Raw genomic sequence first — 24,909 nt, forward strand, 5'->3', positions numbered from 1 at the left:
ACTTAACTCTGGTGGGCTCTTGGTATAAAAATGTCTCCAATCTCAGAGGTCATGGGATAGTGGGCAAGACATGAAAACCTCATATAATATAAAAGTTTGTTACCTCTAAGTGCTGAAATTAAGGTATAAACAACGTCTCATGGGAACCAAAACATCAGTCATTTGGAAGTATAAGTCAAGCCTTCGTAGGAGAGGAACCATTTCAGCCCGATATTACCAGAGTGGGATGGTCCCAGCGAGCGGGATGTGGAGGGTTAGGATGTTATCTTAGTCTGTTTTGTGCTGCCATTACCACCAAGTAGGTAATTTATAAGGAGCAGAAGTTTATTTGGCTCACAGTTCTGGAGGCTCGGATGTCCAAGATCTAGAGGACACATCCGGTGAGGGTCTTCTTGCTGCATTGTCTCATGGTGGATGGAAGAAGGGCAAGGTGGAGAGAGAGAGCAGGAAGGGGCCTAATTGTCCTTTTATAAGGAACCCACTCCTGTAATAATGGCATTAAACCCATTCATGAGAACAGAGCCCTTGACCCATTCATGAGAACAGAGCCCTTGACCCATTCATGAGAACAGAGCCCTCATGGCCTACTCTTATGAGACCCCACCTCACAACATTGTTAACATTTAGGATCAAGTTTCTAGCACATGAACTTTGAGGGACACATTCAAACCATAGCATTCTGCCCCAGTCCCCAAAATGTATGTCCTTGTCACATGTAGAATACATTTGCTTCCTACCTGTAATCCCAAATTCTTACTTGTTTCAGCACCACATTAAAAGTCCAAAGTCCACAGTCTCATCTAAGTCAGCTGTGGGTAAAACTCAAGGTAAGGTTCATCCTGAATCAAATTCCCCTCCAGTCATGGGCTGTGAAATCAAGCAAGTTGTCTGCTTCCAAAGTACAGTGATGGGACAGGCATAGGACAGATACTCCATTCCAAAAGGGAGAGATAGGCAAGAAGAAAGGGGCAACTGGTCCAGACAACTCCAAAACCCAGCAGGGGGAACAATACTAAATCCCAACTTGACAATAATCTTCATTGACTCCATGTCCTGCCTTCCAGACACACTCGGGTAGGGACCTGGACCCCCAAGGCCTCCGGCAGCCCTGCTTCCCTGGCCTTGCTGGGCTCATTCCATGCAGCAGCTCTCACCGGTTGGAGTCTCATGCTTGCAGCTCCCCCAGGTTGCTGTTGCACACTGGTAGCTCTGCAGTTCTGGGGTGTCAGGACGGCCTTACTCCCACAGCTCCACTAGGCTTCCTGGGGACTCTCAGCAGCTCAGACTCCACAGTTCTGCTGGGCATTGCCCTCCAGGGGGCTCCCTGGTGGTGGCTCTGACCCTGCAACCAGTCTCTGCCTGGGTCCCAAGGCTGTCCGCAATATCCTTTGAAATCTAGTTGGAGGGAGTCAGGCCCATAGCCCCTGCATTCTGTACTCTGGTGGCATTAGGACCATGTGGGACGCCACAAAGACTCACCACTTGCACCTTCTAGAATGGTAGGTCAAGCTGCACCTGGGCCCATTTAAGCCATGGCTGGGGAGGCAGAGGAGCACTGTGCCCAAATGTGGGAGCAGAGACTTGAGGTGGCCCTGGACAGTGAGCCACAGGTCCTGAGGGCTCCCAAGACCTGGCTTTTGACATAGTTCCTTCCCTCAGATTTTGGCACTGCCGGAGCTGTGATCACAGGTCATCTCTGCAGTACCTTTGGGATCATTCTCATTTTCTTGATGAATAGCCTCTGGCTTCATTCTTATCGTACTAATCTCCTTATCAAACTGTGGCTCTGGCCAATACTAATCTCCTTATCAAGTGGTCCATACTAATATTCTTATTAAACTATCAAACGGTAACATGCCTGCACCCTTGCTTTCCTCTCCTGAAAATTCTTTCATTCTCTACTACAGGGCCAGTCTCAGAATCCTTCCAGTCTTCCAGTTCTGTTTCGCTTTTCATGATAAATTTCTTTCTTTCTTTCTTTCTTTTCTTTTTTTTTTTTGAGATGGAGTCTCACTCTGTTGCCCAGGCTGGAGTTCAGTGGCACGATCTCAGCTTACTGCAACTTCTGTCTCCCGGGTTCAAACCATTCTCCTGCCTTAGCCTCCCTAATAGCTGGGATTTCAGGTGTGTGCCACCACACCCAGCTAATTTTTTTGTATTTTTAGTAGAGATGGGGTTTCATCATGTCAGCCAGGCTGGTCTCGAACTCCTGACCTCAAATGATCCGCCCGCCTCAGCCTCCCAAAGTGCTGGGATTACAGACGTGAGCTACTGCGCCCAACCCTGCTTTTCTTTATAAGTTTCATCTTTAAATTATTTATTTCTTCTCAAGTTTTACAGTATACAGTTAAAATAAGTCATGCAGCAACCAAAATGCTTTGCTGCTTAGATATTTCTTTCACCAAATAGCCTAGTTTATCACTCTTAAGTTCTGCCTGCTATACAGTTTGAGGACCTGGACACAATGTAGCCACATTCTTTGCTGCTTTGTAACAAGGATGACTGTTATGCCAGTTTCCAGTACCTTAATCTTCAGATATATCTGAGACCTCATCAGAATGGCCTTTACCATCGATATTTCTACCACCATTCTGATCACAACCACTTAGTCTAAGAAGTTTCAGACTTTCCCTACAGATCTTCTAATCCCTCTTTATTGCCTGCTTGCCTCCCTCCCTCCCTTCCTTCCTTCCTTCCTCTCTGCTCTCTCTCTCTTTTCTTCCTTTCCCTCCCCTCCCCTGCTTTCCTCTCCCCTCTCCACTTCTTGGCACCAATTTTCTGTCTTAGTCCATTTTGTGCTGCTGTAACAGAATACCACAGCTTGAGTATATTATAATGAATAGAATTTTATTTGGCTCATGGTTCTGGAGGCTGGGAAGTCCAAGATCAAGGGGCTGCTCTGGCAAGGGCCTTCTTGCTGCATCATCCCATGGTGGAGAGTGGAATGGCAAGACAGATCAAGAGGGGACCTAACTGGCCTTTTATAAGGAACCCAGTTCCACAATAATGGCATTAACCCATCCATGAGAGCAGAGCCCCATGATCTAAACACCTTTTATTAGGCCCTGCTTATACTGTTGCACTGGGGATCAAGTTGCAGCACTTGGACTTTGGGCGACACATTCAAACCATAGCAGGCACCTTAATAAAGGTGGAAAACGGATGTGGCAGCTACAGTGGGAGGGAAATGGTGGCTCCCTTAGTGTGCTTGGGAGGAGGGTAAGAGATGCGTTTGCAGTTCTCGTGGCCGCAGACTGAAGGGGCCTGGTTACCTGCTAAGGAACCTTGGCTTCATGTAAGGAGTGCGGAGTGATTGAAGCAAGAGGGTGGTTTGATCCATATCATTTCTTAGAAGGATACCATGTTGGCAGTTTCGAAGAAGGGGCGTGAGTGAGGAAACAGCTGTGGTGAAGAGACCAGTTAGGAAGCCTGTAACTTGGGGTGGGATCTGGAACCAGGCTGTGGCTCCGGAAGAGGAGCTGGAGGGCTGCTCTGTGAAGTATTTCTGAGAGTCTAGACAATGTGACCTTCACACTGGGGCTGAGTTTTGTAAAATCCGACATCCCCAGTTTCACCTATGATGCCAGGCCTGTGGTAAGGAGCTTTGCAAGCATTTGCTAGAATATGAGCAAATGGAGGTAGAACTGATAATATTTAGTAACCACGGGGGGATGAAACAGGGAGGTGTTGGGAGACTGGGTTGATAATATGGGGGTTGGGAGCAAGGAGAGAGTCCAGCTTTGAACATCTTCTTCCATTTGAGGAATTTAAGATCATCCAGCTAGAAAATTAGAAATACTAGGATGGAGTGTGGAAGAGAAATTAGCGCTGAAAATAAAGAGCTTGAATCATCAGTGTATGAATAGTAGTTAAACCTCTGAAAATGAGTAAACTTGTCCCCTGAAAATGTGTGGCAGGGGAGAAGCGAGGTTCAAGGACAGTGCCCCCGAGAATGCCAGCATTTAAAGGGTGGACCCTCGGTGGCTCACACCTGTAATCCCAGCACTTTGGGAGGCTGAGGTGGGCGGATTGCTTGAGGTCAGGAGTTTGAAACCAGCTTGGCCAACATGGTGAAACCCCGTCTCTACTAAACATACAAAAATTAGCCAGGCATGGTGGTGGATGCCTGTATCCCAGCTACTAGGGAGGCACAAGAATCACTTGAACCTACAAGGCAGAGGTTCCAGTGGGTTCGTGCCACTTCACTCCAGCCTGGGTGACAGAGGGAGACTCCCTCTCAGAAAAAAAAAAAAAGAAGAAGAAGAAAAAAAAGGTGGGCCCCGGCAGCAGAGCCTACTGTCCCGGAGGCAGGAGGAAAACCTGAAGGGAATCTTGACCTTGACCTAGAAGCCAAGGAGGAGGCATGGCCAACAGCATCAAAGGCCTCTGAGCAGCGCAGTGAAGACTGACAATAGACCTTTCTTAGGTTTGGCAATTAGAAGGTCATTGGCCTCAGCAAGAGCAATTTCAGAATAAAAACAAGAGTGGAGGGAGTGGCGTAGGGGTGGGGGGACAGAGTAGGAAGTGAGGGTGTAGTAGAGGGGAAGAAGTTTGATCACTGAGGGAAGGAGGGAGATGCAGGGGTAGCTTGAGGAGGAGATAGGGCAGAGAGAGGTTTGCTGTTTATTTTAGGAAGAGGAGACTTGAGCATGTTTGTAAGTCAGAGAATAGAGAAGGAGAGGTGGGAGACACAGGGAAAAGAGGAGTCATTGATTGGGAACTATTCTGGGAAGGTGAGGTGGATCTGGTGTCTAGGTGGAAGGATTTGGGGGAAAGAGGGGAGGTAGGAGAGTCTAGAGGTAGACAGCAGGCAGACAGGGGCTCCAGGTTTTCCCTACAGAACTGAGGACAGTGATGGCATGGCGTGGTGGCTCATGCCTGCAATCCCAGCACTTTGGGATGCCAAGGTAGGTGGATCACTTGAGGCCAGGAGTTCGACACCAGCCTGGGCAACATGGAGAAACCCCATCTCTACTAAAAATACAAAAATTAGCCGGGCGTGGTGACACATGCCTGTAGTCCCAGCTACTCAGGAGGCTGAGGCACGAGAATCACTTGAACCTGGGAGGCGGAGGTTGCCGTAAGCTGATGGCACCACTGCACTTTAGCCTGGGCGACAGAGCAAGACTCTGTCTGAAAAAAAAAAAAAAAAAGAAGAAGAAGAAGAAGGAGAAGAAGAACTGAGGACAGTAAGAGTAAGTGGTCGCTTATGATCACAGAACCAGCAAGTAAACCGCGAGCTTCTGCCCCTCTGGTCTTCCCAGACCCCTTCCCCGGAACATTAAGCTGTATCGCTTTTATGGGTCCAGGGGCTCTGAGGGGCTGGGCATCATACTGTGCCCCTGGGGGCATATCTAGTTCTGCCCCACTTGGTTGGGCGGGTACCTGCTGAGTACTCACTGTGTGTTAGGCTGTGAATGCTGGGGCAGCAGGAGGCATGGTTTCTGCCTCCACTGGGCCTTATTTCTTCACCTTGTCCCCCAGTTCTGCCCTTGGGTAAGTTCTGTGGCAGAACTGACCAGCTCCCTTCGGCCAGGGACATCTTGGTTCCTGGCAGAGCACCAAGAACAGCAGATTGTCTTCCTACCCGGGGGCACCTTTGCCCAGCACGTTGGGTGAGCTGGCCTCTTGGTGAGAGGCTGGTCCCCTTGGACATGAGTGGATTCGATGCCTGCTTTCCCACCCAGGTATACTCTACTGTGGCTTTTCCCCTGCCCTTTATGCTCAGAGCTAGACCAGCAATGTGGGGTGGCTGCTGGGAAAAGGCACCATGTTGTCTTGAGGCAGCAGCCAGCCCTGGAAGCCCTGGAATGCCTGGGGCCGCTGAGCAATCCTCACCCTCAGCCCCACAAGGGGAGGGTGTGGCTCGTGAAATTCCTGATTGGGTATAGCCGAGCAAGCCCTAAGACTCGCCCAGTTTGCTTAGCGCAACACTGACGCTGTTTTGGAATGAAGACAAGACAATATAGAACTTTACTGGGGAAGAGGTCGAAGAAGGGCTAATTGTCTTGTTGTTCAAGACTGGTTAGCGCTGCTCACCTCTGACGCTGCTCACCTCTGACGCCAAAGGTTTTTCCCTGGAAGGCAGCCCTGGAGGATACCTGTGTATTTGTCTTTCACAAAAGGTGAAATGAGCTCTTTGTAGTGTTTCCCGCCCAGGCTGCATTTTAGAATCACAGAGGAGGTACGGCGCTGATTTGTTTTACTATTCCCTATTCATGCCTGGGCCCCACCCCTAACCAATTAAATAAACATCGTGGAGAGTGGGGCCTAGACTTTATATGTTTAAGCTCCTCAGGTCATTGCATTGTGCAGCCAATGCTGTGACCTATGAATACAAAGGAAGATGAAACGCACCCTGGTCATGCAAGGAAGATGGAGAGAGGGAGCAGGGAGGGTGAGAGAGGCTGCAGTTCGTAAGGTCCTGAAATGTTAGAGCTGGAGGGATCCTGGTTCCGAGCACTGCAACTCAAAAGAGTAGTTCTAGCCACGCAGCTCCCATTAGGGAGCTGGTTAGAATGCAAACCCCCGCCTGCCCTGCACCGCATCTGGCACCCTCTGAGGGCACAGCGTGCACATCGAGGTTTGAGAAGTGTGCTTTCACATCACCCACAGATCATCCACACCAGTGGTTCTCAGCCTTGGCTGCACTTTAGAATCACCCAGCGGGCTTCAGCGAATTCCAGTGCTGGGCTAGATGAATTAACGCAGAATTTCTAGGTGTTGGGACCCAAATACTCATTAAAAAAATTTTTTTTGTTTAAGTACTTCAGGTGAGTCTCTTCTTCAGCCATAATCAAGAACATCAGGCTTGACCAGTGCTTCTCAAACTCGGACAGATATATGAATCGCCAGGGTATCGTGTTTAAATGCAGATTCTGATTTTATAGGTCTGGAAGGGGCCAAAGAATCCACTTGTCTGGGCTCTGGGGTGCCCATGGGACTGATCTGGCCTTTTTTGAGCAGTGGGAATAGGCTGACTTCTCAGTTTGACAGCGAGGAAACTGCAGGTCAGAGAGGGAGGTGTGATTGTCCACGGTAACCAACCTGATATGCATTCAGTACTTTCTGATGTACTCTACTGTGTGCCAAGCAGCGTGCTACATGTGGGACTAGAGCTGCGAACAGGACAGACCCAATTCCAACCCTCACAGAGCTTATATCCCAATTAGGGAGACAGACAGAAAGAAAACAAGTAACTAAGCTGATGACAGATGGGAAAAGCTATGAAGGCGAGGAGGGCCATGTGTAGGGAACGACTCAGAGATTGCTGTGGGGTGAGGGGTAGGTAAGGCACGCCCCTTTCAGAAGAGCTGTCGGGGGAGTTACTAGGACAATACCTTTAACTGGGGACTCCTGCTGATTACAAACTGATCACTTTTCTTTACTGGACAGGACTAGGCTTCATCCCCTCTGGGGTTTGGGGATGGTGCTTCTGACTCTCCTGAGGCAGTCTGACCCTGGTCCCTGCCTGGCTGTCTCCTCTGACTCAAGACTCTGATCCTTCAGTGTTCGTGGGTTCAGAGCAGAGCCTGGGAATGAGCCCACTGGGGAGCAGGACACTGACTCCACCATAGGACAGAGCTCAGGATCATCGGTTAATGGTTTGTAAAATGGACCAGGCCTCATCTAGATGCTGTCCCCAGCCCCTATGAAAACATGGAAGGTTTCCACTGGTGCACAAACACTAGTGCTTGCCTCCCTTTCCTGATCAACCGTCGGACTCACATGGGCTGTTTGTGAAAATGCCTGTCCCAGGCCATACTCAGGCTGACCAAGGTGGTCTGGTCTCCAGGGAAGGGCCCTGAAATGTATTTTTAGGAAGTGGTCCAAGGGACTCTTCTGATCCAGATCATCAGGAAGCATGGCGTGGATGGAAGAAACTGGCACTTGGCATCTGGTGCCTCTGTGTGGCTGTAGAAGCTACAGAAATGTCTTCCGCAGTGACTCTGCAGCGTGGCCCTGGCTGAGCTGGTGCTTGTGAGGAAGCCTCTGCTTGTGTGCAGGGGTGAACAGCAGCTCACCCCTTCCCGTGCACAGTCCTCACCTTACTGTCTTAACCCTTACTGGAAGCATCTCTTGACTTCTCTTTGGCCAGCCAGACCCTCCCAGCTCCCTGTGCTCCCCATTCAAACACCTTCCCTCCCTGAGCTTACCCCATGGCTGGGTGGGGAGGCGTGAGCACTGTTTGCATTTGGTCAGGATCTAGAAGGGATCAAGGAGGCCTCATGAGGACCATGTCATAGCCCCACCCTCACTCCTGACCCCTGACCTGAGCAGACCTGTTTGGCTGGATTGATGATAGAGAGGCAGGCAATGACCAGACCAAGGGACGCCTTGGATGGTGGAGAATAGGTGACCCTCTGTTGGGTAAAAGAGGACTCAAGCCCTCACACAGTGAGTTGGCTAACTTTTCGTCTCAACAGTGGGCGGGGGTAGCTGTCTGCCTCCTGGAGCTGGCCCTTCCTGGGTCAAAATGCAGAAGGGGATGGTGAGAAGAACCACACCAGAGAGGCTGGAGTAGGCCAGCCTGGCTTGAGACCGAGTCTGTGAGGGCTGGACCCTCGGTTTTCCCTTCCGTGGCAGGGCTCACCTGGATCCTTGATGCCGCTCTTGGAGGAGTTAGGAGGATCCTGGATGAGAAAGCTCACCCTCAGGATGATTGCCCCAGGGAGCAGCTTCCTGCTTTCTGGTGGAAGGGAGGGGCAGACAGTGGGTGTGTCCTGCTCCAGTGTCTAGGCAGGAGAGTTTGTGAAGCCGACCAGACACCTGTGACTCCTATTTCCTAGGTGGCCCGAGGCAGCCGGGATGACAGCTCTCCCCAGGAATCCTGCTGCCTGCTGAGAAACATGGTCAGCAAGTCCCGTGAGTGTCGTCCGAGGGCTCCCCCACCCTGGAGGACAGGCCTCCAGAAGCCGTCTTCAGCAGGATCCTGGGACCTCTGGGGGCTGTGGAGGGACAGACAGGGAGCCAGGGGCCCTTCTCTTCATCTTGAAGGACAGTGGGTACAATCAGGGTCAAGCCCTCAGCCAGGGCCAGGAGAGGGCCAGAGACTGCTTCTGTTGAGTTAGGGGTCAGAGGGACTCAGAAGGGGGCAGGTGGGAAGGTGGACGGGGGCTGTACCTGCCTGTTTCTGCCTCTAGCTCCTCTGTGCATGTGTCCTGCAGGCTGGAAGCTCCTGGCCATGTTGGCTCTGGTCCTGGTCGTCATGGTGTGGTATTCCATCTCCCGGGAAGACAGGTACATCGAGCTGTGAGTTCACCTTCCATGTCCTTCCAGTGGTTCTTGTCAGGGACAGGGCTTAGGGATGGAGCATCATGGAGCGGGGGACCTAGTAGGGCAGGAAGGTTCCAAGAGCCAGCACATGACCTCATCCCTTCAGCTGCTGGTACGGAGTGTTTCCATGAGGGTGGCTGGGGGTAGGGCCTGGGATGTCTCACTGGGCCCTCACCCAGGGAGTGCAGGGGCAGGAAGACCTGGATCTTCAAGGACTTGGGTTCCAAGTGGAACTTAACTTGAGATGATTCCTCCCCGGCACCTTGGGACCTTCATGCCGTGGGAGAAGACTTAGGCTGCCTGGAACATGGGCCCCTGGGTCTGACTGGGGCTTCTGCCTCCTGTCCTTTTTTCTCTCCAGTTTTTATTTTCCCATCCCAGAGAAGAAGGAGCCGTGCCTCCAGGGTGAGGCAGAGAGCAAGGCCTCTAAGCTCTTTGGCAAGTAAGTACTTAAGGATGAGGAGGGTAGAGCAGGGCATGGAGCGAGCTGGGATTGAGGGGTTCACAGTGTGGGGAGTAGATGGAAAGAGCAGCTGTGTTGGTGGACATGGGTTAGGTGAAGCCAGGGAGGGAAGAGAAGGCCTTATAATATTAGTCATGGGCCTAACCCTGCTTCTGACATCAAGATTAATTCTGTTCTCATCCCCACCCGGCTTTCACCTCTGTGCAGCTACTCCCGGGATCAGCCCATCTTCCTGCGGCTTGAGGATTATTTCTGGGTCAAGACGCCATCTGCTTACGAGCTGCCCTATGGGACCAAGGGGAGTGGTAAGTTCCTCCCCGGCTCTGTGGGAACCATGGGCTCACCCTGACCACGTTGCTTCCTATTCTCTGCCGTCCACGGCCCCAGTGCCCAAGTTCTGAGCCTGACTCGGGTACCAGGGTCAGGGGAAGAAGAAGGCAGCCAGCGCTCTGAGGAGCAGTGGAGGGAGGGCAGGCAGCCTTCAGAATGCTATCTGTCACATCAGTCCCTCCGCCTGGTTCTTTTTGTAGAGGATCTGCTCCTCCGGGTGCTAGCCATCACCAGCTCCTCCATCCCCAAGAATATCCAGAGGTAAGGCGGCACTCTGACTCCAGTCTGGGCACCTTCTCCTATTTCCTGCCTCCTGCCCGCTCCCCCCACTCCCCACCCCCCTGCTCTGTGAAACAGTCATGGACTGGTACCATCCCAGCCAATTCTCATGGTAGCCTAGCCTGGGCATCTGGGTGCAGAGTGGGCAGAGGCTGCTCGAGGGTATTGCAACAGTGGGGCAGGGGTTTCTCATTGATACACCCCCCGTGCCTTCCCTCCACTCCTCTGCCCTCTTCTGTGCTCTGCGTAGTCTCTTCCTCTTATAAAGCCCAGGGCTGTAAAGTCAGCATGACCCTAAGCAGGACCACGGGGTGATGCCTGCTTCATGGGGACCAGGGGCTGAGGGGGCCTAGGAAGTGGTCCTGAGATGGGCCCAGGCAGATCCAGGGCAGCGAGCGTGGGGTAGAGTGTGGGGTGACATAGAAAGACCACTCCTCTTTCTATGGCAGCCTCAGGTGCCGCCGCTGTGTGGTCGTGGGGAACGGGCACCGGCTGCGGAACAGCTCGCTGGGAGATGCCATCAACAAGTACGATGTGGTCATCAGGTGTGTGTGACTGTCTCTTCCTACTGTTGTTTGGGAACTGGATGTCCGAGCCAGGGACTGTAGACAGGCCCAGGAGGCCTCTAGTGATGGGAATCCTCCTCCCAACCCCCAGATTGAACAATGCCCCAGTGGCTGGCTATGAGGGTGACGTGGGCTCCAAGACCACCATGCGTCTCTTCTACCCTGAATCTGCCCACTTCGACCCCAAAGTAGAAAACAACCCAGACACACTCCTCGTCCTGGTAGCTTTCAAGGCAATGGACTTCCACTGGATTGAGACCATCCTGAGTGATAAGAAGCGGGTAAGTTGGGGGACAGACTGGGAGCTGAGGCCTGGCGGCGGGGACGCTGCCCGAGTCAGGACCTCACGCTCCTTGATGTCCGCCTGGCAGTCCTAAAGAGGCTGTGCGGGGACAGCATGAACTGGGCTCCCGGCAGTCAGCGCCTTAGGCTGCCCTCCAAGGGTGGTGCTCCGATAAGCTGCCCCAGCAACTGGGTATAAAAGCCTGCAGGCGTCAGGTGGCAGCAGCCACAGGCACCCATGCTCCAGGCGTGTCTGTGACAGGAAAGCTTTCCGAGTAGGTGTTTGCCTGTGAGGAACTCGGGAGCTGAGCAACCCTCCAGCAGCCATCTCCAGGCTGAGGGCAGGTTAGAGCAATGAGGCCTGTGTCCAAACAGATGGTCCCCAGAAAGAGTTCACTACATCACTTTGCCATCCGGTCACAGGCTGAACTGTCCCATCTGGCATTTTTGTCAAGTGTTTAGACAGCCTAAAACTTTAGTCCCTTCTACCTGTGTGGATGTTCTTGGAAGTGGTCCATGGTTTACACCCTCCGCTCTATACACCTGGTCACCTGGCCTCCCGAGGGGGTGCCTTTCCTCCTCTCCTTCCCTGGTCCTCTCCTGGTCTCCCATCTGTGGCACAGACTTCACCTCCCTTTCCTCTCACCTTGTGCTCCTGAAGGCCTCTGCCATCACTTGGACCCCCTCGCCTCGCTGAGGACCACTGGGTTGGATTTGAGAAACCGGGCTTCACCCGCTTCTCTCTCTCTCTTCTGACCCCATCCTCCTAGGTGCGAAAGGGTTTCTGGAAACAGCCTCCCCTCATCTGGGATGTCAACCCTAAACAGATTCGGATTCTCAACCCCTTCTTCATGGAGATTGCAGCTGACAAACTGCTGAGCCTGCCAATGCAACAGCCACGGAAGATTAAGCAGGTGATGATGGGAAGTCAGGCCTGAGGGCTAGGATCCTGGGCGGGAAGTAGGAGGAATGTTCCTATGGGCATAGGAAGCCCTGGAAGGATCCCATAACAGAGGCGGGGTTTGCATTTTCCCTCCAGGAACACACCTGTCATTAAAGTTGCTGCTGCAAAGGGGAGTGCACACTTTAGAGAACCAAGGGGCATTTACTAAGTGGGGAGGGATGGGGACGGCCTGGATCAGGTTTAGGGGCTGGTGTGAGAGGATGGTTTTGGCAGGCGCTGGTCAGAATTTGTCAACTGGGGAGCTGCTGGAACAGTCAGTGGTCTGATCTGTGGAACAACTTGAGCCATGCAGAGTTACTGTTAGATACTTCATCTGTGATCTTATCTTGAAACACTAGTCTGAACGAGTTATAAGAGTTGGAGCTAAACAGTTTGTCTTGCATGTCATGATTTGGTATGGTGTGTCAATTCAGGGAGTCCATGTAGTTTTGCAAGTTATGGGTTTTTGTTTTGTTTTAAAGATAGCGTCTCACTCTGCCACCCAGGATGGGGTGCAGTGGTGCAATCATAGCCCACTGTAACCTCAAACTTCCAGGCTCAGGTGATCCTTCTGCCTCAGCCTCCTGAGTAGCTGTGAGACTACAGGTATGCACCATCACGCCTGGCTAATTTTTAAATTTTTCTGTAGAGATGGGGGTCTCACTGTGTTGCCCAGGCTGGTCCTGAACTCCTGGCCTCAAGTGATCCTCGTGTCTCAGCCTCCCAAAATGCCGGGATTACAGGTGTAAGGCACTGTGTCTGACCACAAGTTATGTGTTATGTGTTTCTTCTTTTTAACCTGATGTCCTTGAGCCATAGCAAGTTATGGTTTTGAGTGCAGTGCCCTGGTGGTCTTCAGCTGGTGGGCTTTAACCCACTTTGTAGCTTCCCAAGTACTTCCACCCATATCTTGGAGCCCCTCGGGGAGGCCGTGTGGGATGGTGAGAGACAGGCACCAGCAGACACAGGTATGGCGCTTGGCTGTGCTGTGTACTGTGTGGGGCTTGGCAGGTCAACTGCTCAGATCCTTGTTTTTCTTGCCTGTGTGGTGGGATAATATCCATAATGACCTTTTAAGGCTGTTGTAGGAGTTTGAAAAATAATAATGATGTAAAATACCTATTCTGGAGACCGGTACACAGGGCCTGCCCTTTAAATATTTGCCAGATTTTGAATAAATGATTTTATTGTTTACTGAACATTTCCTGTTATTCCATGTTCTGTGTTGAATGTCTGCTTTTGTGACTGCTCAATGCCAGGCACCGAGTCTTCTTGCTTGGCGAGGAAGTTGTGCTCCTTGCTCTAAGGGACCTCAGTCTAGCAGAGTAAGAATGCAGGTTGCACTGTGGGGTGATAAAATTCCACAATGGAGAGTTGTTCCCAATGCCGTGGAATCTCAGAGGAGGGGCAGACATCTGCTGAGAGATGTCTGGGAGGCTCCCCAGAGGAGGTGGTGCTGGAGCCGGGCCTGGAAGGATCAGGCAGAGAGCTGGGGAAAGGCATTCCATTTGGCCAGGGCAGGCGGCTCCTCCAGCACTGAACTGTTTCCAGTACAAGTGGCGTTGAAGGGCACCAAGGAGTTTCATGCCATTCATAGGATTACAGATGGAGAGGAGGCTGGAGAGGGAGATGAGAGAGGGCGAGGACCTGAACCCAGCTCCTGGCAGTGGGAAGGGAAAAGGAGGAGATGGACTCAACATTGTGTTGGTTGTTTTTTTTTTTTTTTTGAGATGGAGTCTTGCTCTGTCACCCAGGCTGGAGTGCAGTGGGGTGATCTTGGCTCAATGCAACCTCTGCCTCCCAGGTTCAAGTGATTCTCCTGCCTCAGCCTCCCAAGTAGCTGGGATTACAGGCATGTACCACCACACCTGGCTAATTTTTGTATTTTTACGAAAATACAAAACACAGGAGTGCTGGTCTCGAACTCCTGACCTTAGGTGATCTACCCGCCTTGGCCTCCCAAAGTGCTGGGATTACAGGTGTGAGCCACTGCGCCTGGCCTGTATTAGCTTTCTGTTGCTCCCTAACTAATACCACAAGTTTAGCAGGCTAAAACAATACCCATGTACTGGCTCATGGTCCTGTAGATCAGAACAGCAGGGTGTTGCTGGTTCTCTGTTTAGGGTGTCAAAAGGCTGGACTCAGTGTGTCAACCAGACAGTTCTCATCTGGAAGCTTGGGGGAAAATTTTGCTTCCAGGCTCATTCTTGTGGTTGAAATAATTCGGTTCCTGCGATTGTAGAACTGAGGTCCCCATTTCCTTGCTGGCTGTCAGCTGGAGGCTGGGGGCCACGCTCAGCTCTTGGAGGTGGCCCACATTTCTTGGCCGTACAGCCTTCATCTTCAAGCCAGCGACGGCACAATAGATCCTTTCTGTGCTTCAAATCTCTGACCTCCGTTTCTGATCTTGACACCCGGATTTAAAGGTTCAGGTAATTAGGTCAAGCTCAGCAGGACAGCCTCTCCTTTTGTGTTCAACTGTGCCATATAAAGTAACGTCACGTAATCGCATCATAGTCATGGGCTCCCCACATGCGCCAGGGAGGAGATTACATGAGGGTTAGGGTCACTGGGGTTCTCTTATGGTTCTGCCTTATATATTTTACAGGTGGAATTGGGGGATTTCTGACCAATTCTGGGTTTCTAGCTTGGACAGCCGGTGGGGGGCGGGGGGTGGTAACATATTTAACTAATAGAGAGAGTGCAAGGAAGAGGAGGAATTTGGTGAGTGTAAGGAGACTGTCCAGGCAGAGCTGGCTAGAAGGCCATGGAAGTGTGGCTCAGCCCAACTGGATGAGATAACACACTGGTGTTGAAAGCAACAAGGGTGGAAAAAGAAGGCCCAGCCAGGGAGTGGAAGATGAGAAGACAGGAGAGCTCAGAGAGGGAGAAAGCTGGCATGTCGATAGGCCTGATGAAGTCCAGGAAAGGCTCCCAAATGGGTATGGGCAGCTGAAATTGTGTGCAAAGCAGGTTGCTGAAGCGGAGGAAGGCGGGGCTGGAGAAGTGAGAATATCAGGCTGCCCATCACTGCGGATGAATTAGGCATGAGCAACTGAGGTTCTCAGAGCAGCCAGTAAGGTGGATGGGAAAGGTACTGCTGGCCTGCTTTAAAGGAGAGGGCAGGCACCATGGCTCACGCCTGTAATCCCAGCGCTTTGGGAGGCAGAGGTGGGTGGATCGCTTGAGCCCAGGAGTTCGAGATCAGTCTGGGCAACGTGGTGAAACCCCATCTCTGTAAAAAAATAGAGCGCCACCCCCATAAAGGGTCACACAGTTAGTGCATGTCAGAGCACCCAGGTCTTCTGAATGAGGTCAGGTTCTCCAAGGAGGAGGGCAGAACACTTCCTTTCCTTTGAATGAGTTGCTTAACGCTTTTGTAAGCCTTGGTTTTCTCATCTGTAAAATGGGGCTGATGATAATAGCTACCTCCAAGTGTTTTTGTGAGACTAGATGAGATAATGTTTTATAGTAGGTAGGTAAAATACTTAAACTTAGTGTCTGGCACATAGTGTTAAAAAAGTAACTGATAGGAGATGGTTGTCATTCTGATTGTTAGTCTTATCTCTAGAGGCCCCAGGCCTCCCCCAGATGTATGGAGCTGTACCATCCAGAATGGTAGCCGCTAGGCACATGTGGCTATTTACTTATTTATATTTGTTTATTTTTAGAGATGGGGGGGGCGTCTCACTATGTTGCCCAGGCTGCAGTGCAGCGGCTCTTCACAGGTGCATTCTTGGTGCATTCTTAGCGCACGACAGCCCAGGAGTCATGGGCTCAAGCAGTCCTCCGACCTCAGCCTCCTGAGTTGCTGGAACTATGGGCATATGCACTACTGCACCCAGCACATGTGGCGATTTAAATTTACAATTTAATTAATTAAAATTTAATAAAATAAATTCAGTTCCTCAGCTGCACTGGCCCCATTTGCGTGCTCGTTAGCTCGTGGCTTGTCTCGTTGGACAGCGCAGATGGAGAACGTTTCCGTGACTGCAGGAAGTTCCACTGCAGAGCGCTGGCAGAGATGATGGTGGGAGGAGCAGGGCTCCCACTAACACCCTCCTGCCCCTGTTCCTCAGAAGCCCACCACGGGCCTGTTGGCCATCACCCTGGCCCTCCACCTCTGTGACTTGGTGCACATTGCCGGCTTTGGCTACCCAGACGCCTACAACAAGAAGCAGACCATTCACTACTATGAGCAGATCACGCTCAAGTCCATGGCGGTAAGTGCCTGGCTTGTGAGCATGGTGGGCCAGGGCGTGGACGGGCAGACAGTCAGAGGGGCACTGGGTGAGTGGGAGCAGTGCTGAGACCCAGAGGTGGCTCCTGCAGTCAGAACTGGAACCGAGGCACCTGGACTCTCTGGCCAGCATCCTCCATGTTCAGCCACATGGGCTTTGTCTTCCTTCCAAGAGCCAGCCTGGGGAAGGGAGCTCCCAAGAAGTGTGGGGCCATTGGGAGGGGCAGGGAGACTTTCCTGGGGACAGAGAGGTCCCTGGGAGTCCCTCAGTTTATTTCCTTGGCTGTCTCTACAGGGGTCAGGCCATAATGTCTCCCAAGAGGCCCTGGCCATTAAGCGGATGCTGGAGATGGGAGCTGTCAAGAACCTCACGTCCTTCTGACCTGGGCAAGAGCTGTAGCCTGTCGGTTGCCTACTCTGCTGTCTGGGTGACCCCCATCCGTGGCTGTGGGGGTGGCTGGTGCCAGTATGACCCACTTGGACTCACCCCCTCTTGGGGAGGGAGTTCTGGGCCTGGCCAGGTCTGAGATGAGGCCATGCCCCTGGCTGCTCTTATGGAGCCGAGATCCAGTCAGGGTGGGGGCGCTGGAGCCGTGGGAGCCCGGCCAGGGCAGGGGGCTCGTTGCTGTGGCACCCCCTCTCTGCCAGCACCAAGAGATTATTTAATGGGCTATTTAATTAAGGGGTAGGAAGGTGCTGTGGGCTGGTCCCACACATCCAGGAAAGAGGCCAGTAGAGAATTCTGCCCACTTTTTATAAAAACTTACAGCGATGGCCCCACCAAGGCCTAGACACGGCACTGGCCTCCCAGGAGGGCAGGGGCATTGGGAATGGGTGGGTGCCCTCCAGAGAGGGGCTGCTACCTCCCAGCAGGCATGGGAAGAGCACTGGTGTGGGGGTTCCACCGAGAAGGGGACCTCATCTAGAAAAGAGGTTACAAACCTACCATTAAACTATTTTTCCTAAAACGGAAGCAGTTGTGATGTCCTGTGTCCTTTCAGGTGGGGGAAGGCATGGGACAGGGTGTGGCAGTGGGCAGGCTTGTTAGACCAGAGCAGGGCATGGTCACTCAGGAAATAATGACTTATTGAGTCCAGTGTTGGGTGCCCGGTCATGCATTATCACCCTGGCATAGCAGGAGAGTGAGTGGTGCTCACAGCACCCGTCTGCAGACACCCAGCCTGGCACCCGGCACCCTGGGTTACTGCCCAGAGGAGGGAGGGGCTGGAGGATGCCAGACGAGAGTGCCAGAGTCCTTTCCCACCTTCCTTCCTCTCTTCCCCACCATTCTTCAGTTACCCAAATCTCATGCTTGGGAGGTATGTGTTTTAAGGACAGGGGTGGGGTCAGACAAAGAAAGCCAAGTTTCCCTTCTCAGATTAAGTGGGAACCAGAAAATGGAGTTTATGGAAGATCTTGCCAGCAGCTCAGGCTGCCAGGATGGGATGGGCAGGCCTGGAGGGCAGCGTGGAAGGGATTTGGCAAGGCCTAACAGCCAGTTGCCGGGCCAGGGGATGAAACGGTTTCTTTCCTAGGTCTTTAGAATCCTAACAATCCTGCCGTTTGCCTGTCTCGCCCGCCTTCGTTCTCCATCTTCCCAGATCCTGCTTAGCTGCCAACTGGGCTTCCTGCCACCCCACAGCTGTTCCTTTACATCTGGAGCCAGGAGGGAGAGTTGGAACTCCCCACTTGGGGAATGGAACTGGCAGCTGTATTCCTGGCTTTCTCGGAAAGAGTTGCAGCCTTGAGGTTTTGAGACAAGCCAGGCTGGGACAGGACAGATAAAGAGGGGCAGCAGTTTGGGAGGAACAGAGGAAGATGACATGGTTCTCCGCAGAGCGTTGGAATGGCCTTGCGGACACACACTTCATCCCCCAGAATGGCCCGAAGGACCCTCCCAGGGAACAGAAGGGCTGCTCTCTCAGCAGCCTGGCTGCTTTGCCAGGGGAGAGGGGGGTTCTGAGAGCGAGTAGAGCCCCAGCATCTGCAGCCCCAAGCCCACTCCCCTCCACACGGGCAAACTTTGTCTTGAAGGCTGTGTCCTGGGGAGGGAGCTTGCAGACAGCAGGGGTTGTGAGTGTGTGGGGATCTCAACTCTGCTCACCCTGATGCGTCCCCAGCTGCCGCTCATGTGGAGATGCAAGGGAGTGTCCGTTTTCCCATCCGGGGCCATTGAGAATGGCTGTCTGCATACATGATCCAGCTGGCCTGGACTGAGGCCACTGCCTGTTACTGAACGTGCCTAAACTCAAGCCAGAATCCGGCACACAGGGGTGGGTCAGACCCGTCTAAACTCCACACACGCACACATGTAGATATGGGAGCATTTTACATTCTTGGTGGGTTGTTTGTGATTCTGTGTGCGGACAGTCCTTCCTGCTCACATACTGCGAAGACTGTGAATGCGGGGTGTGTGTATACCCAAATAGACCATTGTTTGCTTGGGGGGTGGGGATAGCTTTCTCCAGGGTGCCCAACATCCTACGCAGATTGAGGCAATACTGGCCAAGGGTCGGAGCTGAGAATGGGGCTTTGATGTGGGGCTGTTGGATGGGGTTCTTTGGTTTTCTGGGAAAGGGACTTTCAGTCTTCAATTAGCCCAACCAACGGGAATGAACTGCCTGCCAGCCTGCCTGGGACTGATTAAACCATGCCCTGGAAATGAGGAAGGGAAAGAGCACAGTAGGGCACATGCTTGAGGGCAAGTCAGGAGATCTGGGTTCTCCACCAGCCTCTGTCGCCTTTTTCTGTAAGAACGTGGGCCAGTCATTTCTCTGCAACAAAAGGGTGCGTCCAGCTAAGGAGAACCGCTTATCTCAGAATTACCTAGGGAGACTTGGGAATAGAGATTCCTGGGTCTCACCCAGGCTGCTGGGGACAGCAGGATCATCGCACGGGCCTCTTGACTCTACGGCCTGCGTGTAAAGCCTGCGCTAAACCCCAGTGTCCTTGAGCGGCGTTAATTAGGCGCACGCGCAGTTTCCTCTCCGGAGGGGCGGGCAGGGCAGGGGAGGGAGGAGCTACTGATGTAGATCGCCCCGCCCTGGCGTCAGGGCCGTGCAAGCGTTGTCCGCATGGGCGCCGCGCCGACCCTCGCGGCCGTGGGAACCCGCCCGGAATCTCGCAGGGTCTGTCGCGCTTCGTCCAGGTTGCCGGCCTCCTCCCCGCGCTTTTCGGGATGCTGGCCCCGGCGCCCCGCCTCAGGCGAGGCCGGCCCCTCCCTGGCAAGCGGCTCAAGGCTTGGCGAAGGCTCAGGGGAGGCTGGGCGGACTAGGGGGCCGCGCCCCTCCGAACTCTCGCTGGGCCTCGGTCATGCCACCTGCTTTGGGTTCATCGCAGAGGCTGGGGTGAAACTGCCTTAGGTTGCGAGGGAGTGGAAGAGCTCTGTCCCATCGAATTTAGATCCTGGAAGTCCACAGAGGGGAAACTGAGGCCCGGAGGAGAGAAGGGACTCCCCGCTTCGTCACCTTGCTGGGCAGGATAAGAGTCAAGGTCTCTAGCGCGGGAACACTTGTAAATGTTACTCTGTGTTCACATCACATGGTGTGCCTTAATTTTGGATGCTAAAGATTTTATTTACATTTTCCAAGGACATAAATGCATTCCGTTGCTTTCCTCCAGAGGCTGCCTAGCCTACGAGGAGTTTGAGCTTGGAACAGGTTTTTGTGGGAGACAGTAAGGTGCGATGCACACCAAATAGGGACAGTTGGACCGTGAGTTCAACTCCCTGCTCTGTCGTTTAGCCGAGTAAACCTCTGCTTCTCCATCTGCAGAACAGTGATTATGCATGTCTCTCTCACAATGAGGTTTTAAGGACCTAATGGGAATATGATCCTAAAAACATTTTGTAGAGTGTAAAGTATAATATCAATATTAATTGGAAAGCTGCCTTGCATCATGGAAAATGCCAGAGGGTATGAAACAGGTTAGGTACATTTGTAGGGCCAAATACTTGGCCAGGTAGTGAGTAACATGGCTGGTTACAGAAAAGTCTTTGTCTTCAAATCACCCACAAGCTAGGTAGGGGAAGGTAAGACATCAGTGAAATGACTGCAACACAGGCTTTGCATAATCAAACCATGAATAGTGTTTAAACTGCTTTCTATTGGTGGTTTTCTTTCTTTTTCTTTTTCTTTCTTTCTTTTTTTTTTTTGAGACAGAGTTTCTCTCTTGTCACCCAGGCAAGAGTACAATGGCATGATCTCAGCTCACTGCAACCTCCGACCCCCAGGTTCAATGGATTCTCCTGCCTCAGCCTCCCGAGTAGCTGGGATTACAGGCGCCTGCCTCCACGCCCAGCTAATTTTTGTATTTTTAGTAGAGATGGGGTTTCATCATGTTGACCAGGCTGGTCTCAAACTCCTGACCTCAGGTGATCCACCTGCCTCGGCCTCCCAAAGTGTTGGGATTACGGGCGTGAGCCACCGCGCTCGGCTGTTAGCGGTTTTCAAGTTGAAGTCGGACACCTTTAGGGATTCTTGGGGAAAGAGATTTCTTGGGAGACATTATCCATTTCAATGGTACCTAGCATGCCACAGTAGATTCCTAAACAAAGGTTGAGAAGTATAACCTGAGTTGGTCAGCTCTAGTCTAATCTCTCCAACCTTTTTGAAGTCTTCATTATAGCTTTGGAAAACTATCTGTTAGTTTCCAACATTCCCATGATTCTGTACTAGATGTGGTTCCAAGAAATCAGACCTTTCTGACTGAAAAGTTTAAGGAGGAGTATGTGCGTGGTGTGCGTGTGGGTGTGTGTCTGTCTGTAGTTATAGCTGGTTTTCCTGTCCAGTTCAATCTCATTGAGTTTATCTCTCTTGTTAGAGATTTTTGGGATCCTGTACCCAATAAATAAGAAGAGATGAACCTTGAGTCTCATTAGATGACAGATTTTTGAGAAGCTCAAATGTATGGGAAGGCTCCACTTCTTCACTTAAAGGGACTGCAGATGGTGTGAAGCAGGTGGGAGAGACCCCAGTGCTAAGAGGGTTATTACAACAGGGCTTGGCAAGAATTTTTTAGGGAAAAATGAACTTTGGGAGGCGGGTGCTGTTTTTTGCCCCATTTTGGGTTCCCAGGGAAAGGTAACAATTTAAACACCCACCCCCTGAACAGAGACATAGCTTCCTCTCAAGAGCCTTGGAAGGCTGGGAGGGTGGTGTTGGGTGGAGAGAATGAGAGCAGGCTCAGATGTTGAAACAACCCTAGGGGATCGGAGTTGGAATTGCTGAACTGAGCTAGTCCAGAGCCATCTATCATTCTGAGTCTTCCCAAAACACTATTTACACACATCACCAACTTTCACACTTAAGGAGTGTCTCCCCGTTTCTCTTCTTACTAAACATGGAGCTGGTGGAGTCTGGTTGGAGATAGCCTTCAGGTCTGTGCTCTTTTTCTCAGTGACTATGTTGCACTGATGGAGCCCTTGCATGGCAGGAGAGCTAGAGAAACTTTTAATTTCTGTTAAAAGTCAAATAAGAAGCTCTTATCTGAAAATTCTGCTTAAATCCTTGTCTGCATCACTTTATCTCTACTTGCCTTCTTCTTTTAGTATTTCTCTGAAGTGCAATGCCCATTAATGTCACGAATATACTTCCTAGTCCTTGGGCAGCAGAGCCTGGCCCTTTAATTTCCTTGCAAAGGAGGTTAAAGTGGTAGCTTGAACTTAGTCCACCTGGACTTTGTCTCATAGAAAGTGATCTTCAGGCCGGGGCCAGTGGCTCACGCCTGTAATCCCAGCACTTTGGGAGGCCAAGGCGAGTGGATCACCTGAGGTCAGGAGTTCGAGACCAGCCTGGCCAGCATGGTGAAACCCCCGTCTCTACTAAAAATACAAAAAAATTAACTGGCCATGGTGGTGGGCACCTGTAATCCCAGCTACTCGGGAGGCCGAGGCAGGAGAATCGTTTGAACCCGGAAGGTGGAGGTTGCAGTGAGACGAGATCGTGCCATTGCACTCCAGCCTGGGCAATAGGGCGAGAGTCTGTCTCCAAAAAAAAGAAAGTGATCTTCAGAGGGATGAATCCCTTCCTATCTTCAGCTTCTATCCAGAATAGTACTTTTTCTCTTGCATAACTGGGTATAGATTTCAGATAAGCTCCATTTAGTTAAATTCCAGTTATTTCCAGGAACATCTGGACTCCCTGAGACCTCACTAACCTTCTTTTTGAGCATTAATAGTTTAGATTCACCATAAAGAAGACAGTTACAAAGAACCATTTTTTGAATGTTTTCAGCATTCCAAGATATTGCCAAGGGCCGTAAGGTTAAGGAACAGCGGAAAGAAATGCTATTTCTTGTCTGGTATTCTCCAATCAGGGAACTCAAGGAAGCTCTCTACTCAGGGGTTGAGGCTGTCTCAGGCCCGTGGGTGGGCTAAGTGGACTGTTTCCGAGAAAAGCACTGGGAACATGGAGTGGCAGGCAGATATTGGCAGAGGCATAAATATAGCCAGGGATGTAGATGACAATTTGATGACGTATCTTGTGAATGGTGTATATTCACAGAAGGCCTTTTAAAGATGGAGGCTGTGGGAGTAGGAAGACTTACAGGGCTTGTAGTAATGAAAGCTTTCAGTGTATATCAAAGAACTTGCTGTTAGCGAGGACGGGAGGAGGGCCAAGGAAGAATGGCGGTTAGAGAGGGAAAGAATTAATGGTTTTGCAGCAAACATGGACTTGGCCAGGAAAACAGTTCTTTATTTCTAGAAAGAAGAGGAGTTTTTAAATTTTTTAAAATTTTTCTCAGTTTATGACCTGGTTAGGAACACTGAAACATAAGGAGTTGGGGAAAGGATGGTTGGAGGCTCACTGGAAATGAGAGGTGGCTATCAGTGAATGAGCTCTTTATCAGTGACTCCCAGAGACTGCTGCTAATTTTGATTTGAAAGCTGCAAATTGCTGGTATGTAGTTACAGTTCCTAAGAACAACTTAGATAAGAGGTTTTCAAAAGCCGTTTTGAAAGGGGAAGTGAAATTTAAGATTTAGTTGTCATTGGTCTACATCTAGATGTTTGTTTCTTTAGATGTGCACACCAAGGAGCATTTAAAATAAAAATCTATTTGCAAATTAAGATAGTCTTTATTTACGTTTTTATATTTTTATTTCAATAAAAAGTGTGTTTTATAGAGAAAGCTCCCAGAGAAGAAACTAATCTCAAGACTCCCTTTTGTCTTTTTTTTTTTTTCCTCTGGTGCCAGGACAAACCGCACACATAATACCTGGGAAGAACTAATCAAACGTGTGTGTGTGTGTGTGTATGTGTGTGTGTGTGTACCTTGTGCCTTCGGTTCTGATTCCATAATAGCAAATGACCCAAGCAGCACGTACTCCTCTCCAACCAGGAAGTGAGAAACGGAATTTTGGTTGACTCCTTTCTCCTGTTCTAAGAAATCTCCCAAGGACTGCACCATGTTTGTTTTCATTTCCCTGGCTCCTTTCCATTCTGGAAACTTAAAATCGGCTTCATGGCCTCTTGCTTTATAGAATTTGTTCAAAAAGGCTTCGTCAGAAATGGATTTGATGTGACATTTTTGCTCTTCACTTGAAAGTACTTCCTATTCCCTGAAAGTGGAAGAGGTGGTGGAAATAACCCTGGCCTTGGCCGACTGATCTTGAACCTGAGAATTAGAGACTGGGCCTCCGTCCAGTGACTCTGAGCCAGTAATGAAGTTTAAAGCTATCGGAAGACTGGCTGCCGTCCTTGGTAGAGGTGGGGGTGATTTGATACACAGAAGAGCTTTGTTTCCCAGGGCTTTGTGGTCTTTCCGGGTCATTTGGGGACTTAGGGTGGAGGACGCCAGTCTTGCCTTCCTAACGGAGCTGTGCTTGTCCTCGCCCGGCCTGCCCCAGAGTGCATGCTAGCAGATGGTCTTTACCATCAGCCACTTCCAGCCACATTCTAGGATGAATGTGGCCTGGAGTTTTCACTGTAGGGCGCAAACATCTTGTGACAGAAATCATGTGTGTATAAATCTCATGTTTGTCACTCGTTAGCGCTTGACGCTGGGCAAGTTTTCTGGCTTCTTTAAGCCTCAACCCACATCTGTAAAATGGTGATACTTCGTAGAATTGTGAGCATTAAATAAGATTACAAATGTAGAGCACTCATTTTATTTAATGTGAAATCACCTATGGTGGAATTCGGGGCTTCCCACTGCCTTTGTTTTTTAGCATCTCCCTTCACCAGCTTTTCTGCGCCCCCACTCCTTTGTGAGAAGCAGATCGTGCTGGAGACAGCTGAGGGATGTACTCAGCTCAGTTCAGGCTTCTCAATGCCCCAGAATCCTCCAGATCCCCCTCATTTTTTCCCTCCATGCTCTTGTCTCTCACAAAGATCATCCTTGTGACCTCCTATCCCTTGGGCTATTCTTTGCTGCATTGGGCATTGGACAGTGCTAAGAGGGTTGGGCGCCGTGCAGCCTAGTGTTTGCAGCTGCCCCGGTGCGCTCTGCTCAGTCCACATTCTTAACCTGGGTGTGCTGAGGGACAGGACGAAGGGCTTATTTTATAGAACACATTTCTTCCCCATTCT

General features: G+C 51.1%; 1 protein-coding gene across 17 annotated transcripts in view; it reads left to right on the forward strand.

The window, feature by feature from the left end:
- The window catches only part of ST3GAL4 (ST3 beta-galactoside alpha-2,3-sialyltransferase 4), a 104,365-nt gene that overhangs the window by 42,164 nt on the left and 37,292 nt on the right, over window positions 1–24,909 (forward strand). For 6 of the 17 annotated variants that reach the window (XM_063782585.1, XM_054661165.2, XM_063782586.1 and 3 more), the window contains 10 exons: window positions 8,790–8,865; window positions 9,168–9,252; window positions 9,638–9,718; window positions 9,947–10,044; window positions 10,270–10,330; window positions 10,798–10,893; window positions 11,006–11,195; window positions 11,967–12,110; window positions 16,219–16,362; window positions 16,675–17,352. In XM_063782585.1, coding sequence (XP_063638655.1) covers window positions 8,850–8,865; window positions 9,168–9,252; window positions 9,638–9,718; window positions 9,947–10,044; window positions 10,270–10,330; window positions 10,798–10,893; window positions 11,006–11,195; window positions 11,967–12,110; window positions 16,219–16,362; window positions 16,675–16,761 — 1,002 coding nt within the window. In that variant the 5' untranslated portion in view covers window positions 8,790–8,849 and the 3' untranslated portion in view covers window positions 16,762–17,352. 17 annotated transcript variants of the gene reach the window in all.

The sequence above is a fragment of the Pan troglodytes genome, chromosome 9 (assembly GCF_028858775.2).
Source record: "Pan troglodytes isolate AG18354 chromosome 9, NHGRI_mPanTro3-v2.0_pri, whole genome shotgun sequence".
Classification (NCBI taxonomy): domain Eukaryota; kingdom Metazoa; phylum Chordata; class Mammalia; order Primates; family Hominidae; genus Pan; species Pan troglodytes.